Here is a 13137-nt window from a genome sequence, read left to right as displayed (position 1 = left end):
GTGTGTGTGTCTTTTAGAGAGAGAGAGGGAGAGGCAGAGTTAGGTCTAAAGGAGGTGAAGTGAGGTAGTCATTCTCCTGCTTCTCCTTCTCCTCCCCTAGCCTGCTCTGGGGGGGGGGGGGGGGGGGTGAGGAGGAGAGGGGGGAGGAGGACAGAGGGGGGAGGAGGAGAGAGGAGTGAGGAGGAGAGGGAGTGAGGAGGACAGAGGGGGGGGGGAGGAGAGGGGGTGAGGAGGACAGAGGGGGGAGGAGGAGAGGGGGTGAGGGGGGTGAGGAGGACAGAGGGGGGAGGAGGAGAGGGGATGAGGGGGTGAGGAGGACAGAGGGGGGAGGAGGAGAGGGGGTGAGGAGGACAGAGGGGGGAGGAGGGAGAGGAGGACAGAGAGTCTCTCACCTCTATGATGTAGAGGACCACGTTCTTATAGAAGCAGTAGAGGATGCACTTAGTCACTCTGTTGTAACTCCACGCCCCGTGAACCAGCAACAACTTCTCCAGATAGGAAAACTAGAGAGAGAGAGAGAAATGGTCTTTACTGGCACACACACACATTCAATGCAGCAGTATCAGCCATTCAGAGATACAGAGATAAGCAGTAGTAGACACCCGGGGGCGAGCGACAGATACATGGAGATAAACAGAGAGAGAGAGAGAGAGAGAGATTCCTGGAGTTCTAACACAACTCCCCCCTCCTGTCCTCTCCTCTCCTCTCTGCCTGCTCTGCCCACAAGAACACATGCAAGCCATTAACACAGGAGTGCTACCAGCTTACAAACAAGTTCTAGGCCAAACTCTGCTGTGTGTGTGTGTGTATGCACGTATATGTGTGTGTGTGTGCATGTTATGCCCTTCCACATTCCACTGTATATGTATGTGTGTGTGTGTCATACCTGCGCGATGGAGTAATCGGAGGAGTTGGTGGCCTGCATGCCCTCGTTGCCACTGATGCCCACGCCCACATGGGCGGTCTGGATCATGCCCACGTCGTTGGCACCGTCTCCAATGGCCAGGGTGATGGCCTTCACATGCCTCTTCACCATGTCCACGATCTCCGACTTCTGGAGAGGAGAAACTCTACACACACACACACACACACACACACACACACACACAGAGGGAGAGAGAGGAAAGAGAAGCCATATCATGCATTGATGTCAGGAGATTTGTGTGAAATCCTGGGTGACATCAAAGGACAACAGAGTGAGAGTGACCAGGTAAGTGACGAAACGTCAACAAAAACAACAAAATGCAAAAAAAGAGATGAAAATAGAGAGTGGGAGGGAGGGGAAGAAAAGAGATATGTTTGAGTGTTTTTCCTTCATCGGGGTGACAGAAAACGAGGGTTCACTGTTGTGCTCATAGGAGCCAAAATGGCCGCCGTTTGGTTTGTGTGTCAGCAGTCAGGGGAGAGGAGCAGTCCCAGTGGCACACCCTCTTAACCTGCTCCCCTGAGCCTCTCTCTCTCTCTCTCCCTCAAACCGGTTCTGTCTCCGCTAACAATGAGGAGATGAGGAAGACAGGGGAGACGGACTATGGGAGAATTCCCTCAGGTGTGTGTGTTTGTGTCAGCAGGGCCTGTAGTTCATCAGTAGGAGTAGTCAGACCAGGGACACACAGTGATTTCAAGCCTGATAAGGGACCAGCACCCCTGGGGTAAAAAGAAAACAGACCTGGGTATGGGACGATGAAAAACCTCCACAAGCCAAACACACACGCGCGCACACGCACGCACGTGCGCACACACACACACGCACACCTGTGTCAGGCAAGAAACCCATGGGTCATAAAGATGGACTGTCAAGCTGAAACCACAAAGCTGGGTGGTCCGCTTAGTATTCATCATCACACAACACACACACACACACAGGATATTTCTGAGGGGAAACCCTCAGAGACAGACTTGGCGTCTGTACCCAATGTTGAGAGACGGGATGAGCCTCTGTTTACTGAAGAGAGTGAGTGTGAGTGTGTGAGTGTGTGTGTGTGTGTGTGTGTGTGTGTGTGTTCCTCTCTCTCTCAGACACTAGGCTATAGGCTACTTAAAGGTAACTAGGAATAACAGCGCTGGGAAGATGAAAGGTGCTAAATGTTCTTCATGGTGGAACTGAGCAGAAAATGAGGGACTTTAAAGTGGCGGTTTAAACAAACAGGAGTTGGGAACCCAAGCATGGAAGTTTCCCCGGTCTCACCACCCCTTATAAACACACACACGCACATGCACACACACACAGCCCCAGCAGGCGGAGAGCATCACAGTCACCTCTGCCACGAGCGGGGCGGAGGAGGGCTAGGGGGGAACTAGGACGGGGGGGGGGGGGGGGGGGGGGGGGGGGGCTGGAGGCATTTTGCAAGGCCTTGGAGACCTGAGTCCGGATATGGCCTTTATGCAAGAGAGAGTCAATTACTCCCCTCCTGACACACACACACACACACACACACACACACACACACACACGCACACACGCACACACGCACACACACAAGCTGGTGGAAACAGTTTGGTTTGAGGTGGAAACATGACTAAAAAAGGGAACGTAAATACTGTACAAGGACCTGAGTATGCTTTGTATTAATTAAATGAAGTGTGTGTGTGTGTGTGTGTGTGTGTGTGTGTGTGCGCGTGCATGTGTCCATTCTAGCAGTAAGTGAGTCATGACTTTGACATTTCCATGCAGAGCACTGTATTTCATTACCTCCTCTCTGCTGCACTCCAAGCCTTTATCATCTCCATTTATATCCTAACCCTGGGCAACCTGCAACCTTTAACATCATATACTACACACACAGTGTGTGTGTGGGTGTGTGTGTGTGTGTGTGTGTGTGTGTGTGTGTCCTACCTGCAGCAGATGACGGCCTTGCAGGAGAGGGCGAGGTCGAGGAAGGCCTGGCGGAGTTCGAAGGAGAGGGCGTATTTGAGCGTCTGGCCGTCGATGATCAGAGCCAGTTCGTTCTCCTTCCCCAGAGAGTCGCCCAGCGATGTACAGTGATCTGTCAGGGTGGCACGCGTCGCCTACGTAGGGGACACACACAGGGAGTTACACACACACACACACACACACACAGAGTTACCAACACATACACACACACACACACACACACACACACAGGGAGTTACCAACACACACTAACACACACACACACACACAGGGAGTTACCAACACACACACACACACACACACACACACACACAGGGAGTTACCAACACACACTAACACACACTAACACACACACACACACACAGGGAGTTACCAACACACACTAACACACACACTCACACTCACAGGTCGTAAATTAGGACACAGCTCAAACGTTCCAGGAATCATGCATTGATGTCAGGAGATTTGTGTGAAAACCTAAACTACATCATTAAACCACACTTCTTTCCTTCCACACACATCACCAATACACACACACACACACACACACACACACACACACACACACACACACACACACACACACACACACACACACACACACACACACACACACACACACACACACACACACACCCCATGGTGAGGCAGTAGGAGAGTGTAATGTTCGAGGAAGTCAGAGGAGATGTTTTAAGTGGTGCCACTGGGGCTGCTAACACGCTGTCACTATCATACACACATCTGTTCCACATCACCCCCTACCCCTGAGTCAGCCTCTAGCCCCACACATGCACACGCACACAGTTACCAACACACACACACACACAAGCACACAGAGAGAGAGAGTGAGTGAGTGAGAGAAAGGGAAAGAAAATGGGAAGATTGGGCAGAAAGAAGGGGGAAGAGAGGGGAACAGAAGGAGCCAGAGCCATAATATTGTGAGAGGGCCTGAAGGAGGGATGGGGTGAGAAAGTGATCTGTGTCTCAGTGAGGTTGCAGTTGCAGCTTGGGGCAATATTCACTTCAATACACAGAGACAAACACAACCTGAACTCTGATACTCCAACTGTCACACACACACACACACACACACACACACACACACACACACACACACACACACACACACACCCACACTCATATTGTACACTCGACTTCACACACACACCCACACTCTCATACACTAGACTTCACACACATACACACGCAGGCACACAGGCGCACACTCATACACTAATATTCATACATACACACACCGTCATTCACATACACACAATCAGAGATTCATAACCTGATATTCCGACACATCACTCAGTCATTCACACACACATCATCATTCATTCCTACACTGATAGCCAAGCACATACAGAGCATCACTCATCCATAATACTGGACTGTAGGAACACACTGGTGGATAGAATCCACTGTGTTTGGTGTGTGCCTGTCAGAAAGTGGGTGAATGGGTTTGGTTGTGTGTGTGTGTGTGTGTGTGTGTGTGTGTGTGTGTGTACAGTACATGTGTATGTGTGTACAGTATGTGTGCGTGTGTGTACAGTATGTGTGCGTGTGTGTGTAGCGTGCGCGTGTGCCTGCACGCATGTGTGTGCCTGTGTGTCTGACAGAGAGTGAGTGGGTTTGTTTACGGGGCAGTAGTTTGGGGCAGTTCTGATGGAGCTGTTGATAATAAAGGAACAGAGACTAATAGAGAAAACAAACATCCCATTCCCATAGAGTCTAATGAGGAACATGTGGAGGAGCAGGCACGCAACATGCCACGAGACAGGCCACACACACTTAGAGGATACACACACACACACACACACATAATATAGTCATATATATATACACACACACAGTATAGTCATATATATATATATACACACACACACAGTATAGTAATACACACACACCCACACACACTACAGTATAGTCATATATATACACACACACAAATTCAATCTATAACACAAACACTTTATAATGTCTAGTATCTAGAAATACAGTCAGATGTGCTATCGACATACAAGCATCATAAACACAAATATAGGACGATGCCAAACTCACCCAAACTAACATACACATACATACATATAGACATACACATTTCAAACCAAACTAACAAACATACCATATGTATAAACATAATTAGAAACACAGGCATTGGAATACAGTATTGAAACATAAACTGACACACACACACACACACACAACTCTGGTGCCAGTCAAACACACTGTGTAGGTTATTCCTGGTCTGCTGCAAACTTTAACCTGCTCCTGTGACTTGCACTGAGATGACCCCTCTGTCAACTGACCAGTGTGATGGCGAGATTACACGCACGCACACACGCACACACACACACACACACACACACACACACACACACACACACACACACACGCGTGTCCACTCCAAGAGAGTACTGTCCCTCCTCTTCCAAAATTCCCTGCTTTTGTTTTCTCAGTCTCAGGCTGTGTGTTTTTCTTTGTATTGCGGAATTCCTGTTTGCATTTACCTTCTCCCAAAAAGGGCAAAGGAAAACACAAACAGAATGAAAGGATTAAAGGAGATTACAGGTTGTAAAGGTTCTGAAAAACACTATGTCACTATGTGTGTGTGTGGGTGTGTGTGTGTGTGTGTGAGAGAGAGAGAGAGAGAGAGAGAGAGGGAGAGAGAGAGGGAGAGAGAGAGAGTGTGCAAGGCACACTAGACAAAAGACAACATTGACCATCGTTTTGAGAAGAGGATTAGTGAGGAAGTGATCACCAATGTATCGACAATATCACCATTTTCGTATCAAACACAATTCTATGCTTTGTGAAAGGATACAGATAATCAGTTCCATCTTATAGAAGCACAGTTGGGTGTGTGTGAAGTGGTTTAGGAGGGCTGTTACAATATGATGAAGAATATCACCATACAATGAGATATTATATATATCAAGATTACACTACCCAAGCAATAACTGACACGCTGTGGTGTACACACACACACACACACACAAACACACACACACACACCCTTATAAACCCACTGCCCACTGGTAGCAAACAGTCTAATGACGTAGCACAGAGGTGCTAATTAGCCACAGCTACTTGTTACAGCAGCTATGGGCTAGTCTACAGTAGCTAGCTAACAGCAGGCTAACGCTGCTATTAACAGCCATTCAGGCTAACCCTGCCATTAACAGCCATTCAGGCTAACGCTGCTATTAACAGCCATTCAGGCTAACTCTGCCATTAACAGCCATTCAGGCTAACTCTGCCAGTAACAGCCATTCAGGCTAACTCTGCCATTAACAGCCATTCAGGCTAACTCTGCCATTAACAGCCATTCAGGCTAACTCTGCCAGTAACAGCCATTCAGGCTAACTCTGCCAATAACAGCCATTCAGGCTAACTCTGCCAGTAACAGCCATTCAGGCTAACTCTGCCATTAACAGCCATTCAGTCTGACTCAAAATGAAGCCTAAAGCTCAGGACATATAGACAGCTAAGAGAGCTAAACCAGATAGCCAGTAGCCAAACTGTATGTGGCCATAGTGTGGTTGAAATATACTGAAATAACACCTCTACTGATCGTGTCACATTGATCGCGTCACACAAAGAGTTGGCTGTTATGCACATTAAAGCAGACAAACAGGCATTGCTTGAATTAACTTTGTTCTTTCTCACAGACAAATATTGGTCTTATCAAAGATTGGACATTTTTCTATGTCACCAAGTGACAGATCTCAGTAGCAGGCATTCTTAGTTCCAAACTAAATGTTATTTTTCATAGACATCTGAGCTGGGAACAGGCTGACATATGCACACACGCGCGCGCGCACACGCACACATACACATACACATACACACAAACACACACTTTGTAAACCTTGTTCTCAGGCCCTTGTGTATGGAATCTTATCAGGTTTATATTTGGAGCTGGAAATGCAGGGGAGAGTTCAGTTGGTGTGACATATCACAGGTCACCTTCTCTCATCACACACACACACACACACACACACACACACACACACACACACACACACACACACACACACACACACACACACACACACACACACAAATAGTGTGATATATTCCAGGTCACCTTCTCCATTCATAGAGGGGTTAGAGTTACAGTGGTGTAACCCCTCCATACAAAGAAAGCTGGGTCACAGACAGAAACACACACACACACGCACGCACGCACGCACGCACGCACGCACTAGGTAGGATGTCGGGGGGGGGGTGTGTGAGAATAGTGACAGTATAAAGGGAATGTCCAGAGGGAGGAGGGGTTAGTATAGGGGGGAGGAGAGGGGGATGAGCATGTGAGAAAGGGGGGAGGGGGAGGAGAAAGGCATGCTCATAACTGAAGTGCAGATTCTGTCACCAGTGAGATTTAATACAGCGTTTAATTATCAGCCTGAGCATCTGTACAAACAAACACCCACATCCTCCACTGACAGAGCCAGACAGACACACACACACACACACACACACACACACACACACACACACACACACTGATCTACACAGACACGTGCAAAAATCAGACACAACACACACACCTAGACATAGAGAGGGAAGTCTGGTCTAAAATGTGACAATAAATTGTAAGTGACAGAGAACATGTGTGTAGCTAGTGTCTGTATTAAAGAATGTGTGTGTGTGTGTGTGTGTGTATCAGAGAGAGAGAGAGAGAGAGAGATGATTAATGAGCAGCATGGTGAGGATGTTTGTGTAAGACTTGTAATGCGGGCGTCGTGACAGCAGCCAGGGGGGTTGTGGGTAAGATTGATGAAATGTATATCCGAGACTATCACGTTGATCTGGCTGTACACGCCACCACCTTTACTGTAAAGACTGGATGTGTGTGTGTGTGCGTGTGTGTGCGTGTGTGTGTGTGAGAGAGAGAGAGAGAAAGAGAGAGCGAGAAAGAAAGTGAGAGAGAGAGAGACACGTGTGAGTATGTGTGTGTGTGTGTGTGTGTGTGTGTGTGTGTGTGTCTGCATGCGTGGTATCTGATATGAAGGTGACAGATGGAGCCTGTCACAGCGTCAGTCACAAGCGGCCATGTTTACCCAGGAGGCATTGCTCACAAAGTTTGTTTTGACGACAGGGAACGCCAAAAGGAGATCGCGTTACACCCCCCCCCGCCCCCCCAACTCATCACCCTCAGATGGCTCTCTCTATCCCTCTCAATCTCTCTCTCTCATTCCTCTCTCCCTTTTCCCTCTCTCTCAACATCCAGATTGTCGATCTCACATATAACATAATAAACATAAACCGTCTTACTCACAAACATACTACACACACACACACACACACACACACACACACACACACACTCTCCGGTCTCTTCCTGTGCATAGAGAGAGTGCTGACAGATGTATAGGTAGCAGCGTGAAGGAGACATGGAAAGGGGGGAGGAGGAGAGGGGGAGGAGGAGAGGGGGAAGACATCCGCCAGACTACCGACCGCAAGATCAACAGAGATGAGACTCACCTCCCAAAAACAAAACAAACAGACCGGGGGGGAGGAAGGAAGGCAGGAGGAGAGGAGAGAGGGAGCAGGAGGAGAGGGGTGAGAGAGCAGGAGGAGAGGGGTGAGAGAGCAGGAGGAGAGGGTTGAGAGAGCAGGAGGAGAGGAGAAAGAGAGCAGGAGGAGAGGGGTGAGAGAGGAGGAGGAGAGGGGTGAGAGAGCAGGAGGAGAGGGGTGAGAGAGCAGGAGGAGAGGGGTGAGAGAGGAGGAGGAGAGGGGTGAGAGAGCAGGAGGAGAGGGGTGAGAGGGCAGGAGGAGAGGAAAAAGAGAGCAGGAGGAGAGGGGTGAGAGAGGAGGAGGAGAGGGTGAGGAGAGGGTTGAGAGAGCAGGAGGAGAGGAGATGAAACAGAAAGAGGGTGATAGGTTGCTCTGAGGTGAGATTGAGATAAGTCTGTCCTCTCTAACTCAAACTCACACTTTCAGACACACACACACTAAGCTGCCCTCGCTAACTCAAACCCACACAACACACACTAAGCTGACCCTGCATCAGTTATTTTAAGTGCAGTGTGAGATAAGTCTCTCATGGTGCTTTCATCTGTGCCGTTCTCCACTCACCACGGCTCTCTGGACCTGTCCTCTCACTCCAGCCCTTAACACACACACACACACACACACACACACACACACACACACACACACACACACACACACACACACACACACACACACACACACACACACACACACACACACACACACACACACACAAGCACACAAGCACACAGACGCCCGCGCGCACACAACCCCTGAACGCAGTCAAGATGACTGAATCTAATTAATCACTGAATGAGTTTGCGCCTTTTCACTGTGAGGAGTGGTGCTTTAGCCTTCTTCCAGAAACCCAGCTGTTTTAATCAAATAGGACTCCCAGTCTAGCTAATTACACACTAACTAAAGTCATACTCAATGCTCTCATTGTCTCACTTCAAACACCCTGTATGCTAAGTGTTTAAGTCTCCCTCCCCCCTAAACACTCTCTCCACACACACACACACACACACACACACTCAATGAATACCACATCACCCTGAACACAACACAAACACACCTGAACACAACACAAACACACCTGAACACAACACAAACACACCTGAACACAACACAAACACACCTGAACTTGCTGTTTCATATATTCTCTCCCTACACTCCTGAGAGGCACCCAGCCACGCCTCTGTGAAGCTCAACCCTGATCTCTCTGTCAAACCTAAAGTGAGTGCACTCGTCTTTCCATAAAGGCCTTCCACACACACACTGTGTACACACACTCAGAGACACACAAAATAGTTTACGGGCCATAATCCTGCCTGTTATCTATCTACGAGCTGTCTCGTAGGCAAATAAACCCCACTAGAGACAGCAGACTGAGACAGTGTGTGTGCCTGTCTGTCCATCCACCCCCCCCTCTCATTGTGTGTGTGTGTGTGTGTGTGTGTGTGTGTGTGTGTGTAATGAGCTACACTCACATGACAGCGATCAAGCCACTTAGACACAGAAGACACACATGAAAACAGCATGCATGCTGACACACAGCTCAACACGCCTAATTGGGTGAGGCCAAATCTAATCTGGAGAATGAGACGGCTCTGAAGAATGTCTCCAAACTCCAAACTCCACCGGAATAATGTCTGACTGCAGGCAACAACTACTAAAGTGAATAACTCACTACACTGAATAACGCTTGTATATGGTGGTAGATCGCTGACGACGCACACCAAGTGCGTTTCACCGTGCTCTGTGTGTGTGTGTGTGTACATACATGTGCGCGTGTGTGTATATATACGTGTGTGTGTGTGTGTGTGTGTGTGTATATATATACGTGTGTGTGTGTGTGTATATATACGTGTGTGTATATACACGTGTGTGTGTGTGTATATATACGTGTGTGTGTATATACACGTGTGTGTGTATATACACGTGTGTGTGTGTGTGTGTGTGTACACAGTATGATAGAGAGACAGAGAGAGGCAGGAAAAGCGATTGTGTCTAGATGACACCAGACACTTTAATTATCTCCACCCAGACAATGAGACACCCACCAATCTGTGCACCACACCCTGCTTCACACGGTCACCTTCCATAGAACCCCCCCCACACCCCCACCCCTAACACACACACAGACACACACACACACACACACACACACACACACACACACACACACACACACACACACACTACTGAGAGTGGGAGAGGAGGAGAGGGCCAGGGGAGGAAGAGAGGAAGAGGAGAAGAAGAGGATCTACTCACGTCCAGTGAGTCCTCGTTGACGATGATGTGGGACATGCCGTGGGACACCAACCGACAGGAGTAGCCTGAAACAGGAACACACTTAATTTCCGGTGAAAACAGAGAAAATACCACCTGCCTGTGTGCCTGTTGTACAACTAAAACTCTACCCATCCCTCCCTCTCCTCCCTCCCTCCCTCTCTCTCCTCCCTCCCTCCCCTCACCAATGTTGATGGCAGTCTCCTGTTTGTCTCCGGTGAGGACCCAGATCTTGATGTTGGCCTTCATGAGTGTAGCGATGGTCTCTGGGACCCCCGCCTGGAGACGGTCCTCTATGGCTGTGGCCCCCAACAACAACAGGTCCTGAGAGAGAGAGAGAGAGAGAGAGAGAGAGAGAGAGAGAGGGAGGGAGGGGGGGGGGAGAGAGAGGGCGAGTGGGATAGCGAGAGAGAGGGGGGGGAGGGGGAGAAAGAAGGACAGAGAGAGAGAGAGAGGGCAAGTGGGATAGCGAGAGAGAGAGAGAGAGAGAGAGGGAGAAAGAAGGAGAGAGAGAGAGAGAGAGTGACTTCATTCAGTAGTTGAACATCATCTTCTAAATCAGATTGTAAGTTAATGAATGTGAGGGGATAGAGTGCAGTGAGATCATTAAAGATGAGACACTCAGTTGGAGACAGGGGGCAGCTGATACCATGAGGGGGGGGGGGGGGGGATTGTTGTCTCTGGGCCAAGAAGCAGCTTAAGGGTAGTCTGTTAATGTTCCCCTGAACCTCCCATATGTATGTATGTACAGACACACAGACGCACAGGCACAGACACACACACACGCAGACACAGACACACACACACACACTAGGTAACACTGCTGTGTTGTTGACTCCAGTTTTATGGGGCTCTTGGCAGACTGGTGCAGGTAATTATCCCTGTGGTCTTCCAGTCTACCCCTCCTCCTCCTCCTCCTCCTCCTCCGCCCTCAACCCTTTCCTCTGCCCTCTCTTTTCCCATCACCTTCCTTCTCTCTCCCTTCTCTCAAGATCCCTCTCTACTCCCCTCTCTTTTTCTCCTAAATCCGTAGCTAAGCCTACTGTGTTCTCTCCTGACAAGCAGCGTACACACACACACACACTCTTACTGGAGAGCTTCTTAGAACATGACTCCTGACATGACTTGGTCTTGAGATGTGGAGGGTCACAGGGACCCGTGGGGCCACAGCGCCCCCTGTTGGCTCCAAGGCCACATGACAACACTAGTGGTGGACGAGGAGAGCAACAACGCTGTCATCAACAACCGCCTCCAATATCAACCCTCCTGAGAGTGATGTCATCAACTACCACCTCCAATATCAACCCTGCTGAGAGTGATGTCATCAACTACGGCCTCCAATATCAACCCTCCTGAGAGTGATGTCATCAACTACGGCCTCTAATATCAACCCTCCTGAGAGTGATGTCTTCGCCCTGACGGTCGCTGGGGGGGGGGGGGTCGGGCGGACCTGAGGATGATTGACAGGCGTCAGACGGTAGGGGGTTGCTGGGGGGTGGCCGGCACTGTACCTTCTCCAGGAGTTCGTAGCACTCCTCCAGTTTCTGAGCGCGGTCTTTGAGCACGGTGCTGATGCGCGTGTACTCCTTCAGCCACTCCTGGTACGCCCCCTCCTCCAGGTCCACGTAGGCGAAACACAGAGTCCGCAGGCCTGGCGAGTGGAGAGCAGAATCAGCGATGACTGAGTAAACGCAGTAGGGTCAGAAATGTGTGGTGATGTCATATTCATGTCGAACACGACGGACGACAAGAGAATAACGTGGGCCAGAGAGAGAGGGAGAGGGAGAGAGAGAGAGAGAGAGAGAGAGAGAGAAAATAATGTCCCCATTCTACCCATCCATCCGTACCCTCGGTGGCAAACTGCTCCAGGTGTGCGATGGTCAGCTCTTTGTACTCGGACGCCTCCGTCAGACGCTTAAAGATGACGTTGTCCTGAAACACAGCCACGACGACATCATCATCATCATCAGTGCTTACAGTGCATCACACCACTATCAGCAGATACAGTGAATGAACCTCAACAGTGTGGAGAGTGTTACGGGGGTGGATACTGACCGCTCCCTTGCAGTAGAGTCGCAGGGTCCCATTGGACGTTCGGACCACCACAGACATGCGCTTGCGATTACTGTGGGGAAAAGACACAATACACTGTAAAACGTGCCACGCCGGTAAAAATGAACACAGAACACGTCAGGGGAGGCTGGTGGAGGTAGTCATCGGAGGATCGGGCTCATTGTAATGCATGGAATGGAATGAGGAATGGTATCAAACCACTCCTCATTCCATGTATTGCAATGAGCCTGTCCTCTGATTTCTACCTCCACCAGCCTCCCCTGAAGCACATAGTTGCTGGTGTGTTTACCTTGAAAACTCCAACACGTTGAGCAGCTCAAAGCTCTTCTCCTCCCCTCTCTGAAAAACACCAATAAGAGAATCGGTGCTTACTTCTCAAAACGGTAAGGCATCAC

General features: G+C 49.4%; 1 protein-coding gene across 1 annotated transcript in view; it reads right to left on the bottom strand.

The window, feature by feature from the left end:
* Positions 1-13137, bottom strand: part of atp8a2 (ATPase phospholipid transporting 8A2) — a gene marked incomplete at its 5' end in the record, with an annotated part of 40565 nt that overhangs the window by 11872 nt on the left and 15556 nt on the right. The window contains 9 exons of the mRNA XM_083682756.1: positions 393-503; positions 887-1070; positions 2834-3006; positions 10652-10716; positions 10855-10993; positions 12181-12320; positions 12517-12601; positions 12725-12794; positions 13032-13081. Coding sequence (XP_083538882.1) covers positions 393-503; positions 887-1070; positions 2834-3006; positions 10652-10716; positions 10855-10993; positions 12181-12320; positions 12517-12601; positions 12725-12794; positions 13032-13081 — 1017 coding nt within the window. The remainder of the gene's footprint in view (positions 1-392; positions 504-886; positions 1071-2833; positions 3007-10651; positions 10717-10854; positions 10994-12180; positions 12321-12516; positions 12602-12724; positions 12795-13031; positions 13082-13137) is intronic.

The sequence above is a fragment of the Argentina silus genome (genome assembly GCF_951799395.1).
Source record: "Argentina silus genome assembly, chromosome: 1".
Taxonomy (NCBI): Eukaryota; Metazoa; Chordata; class Actinopteri; order Argentiniformes; family Argentinidae; genus Argentina; species Argentina silus.
This window is presented reverse-complemented; position numbering and strand designations above follow the sequence as displayed.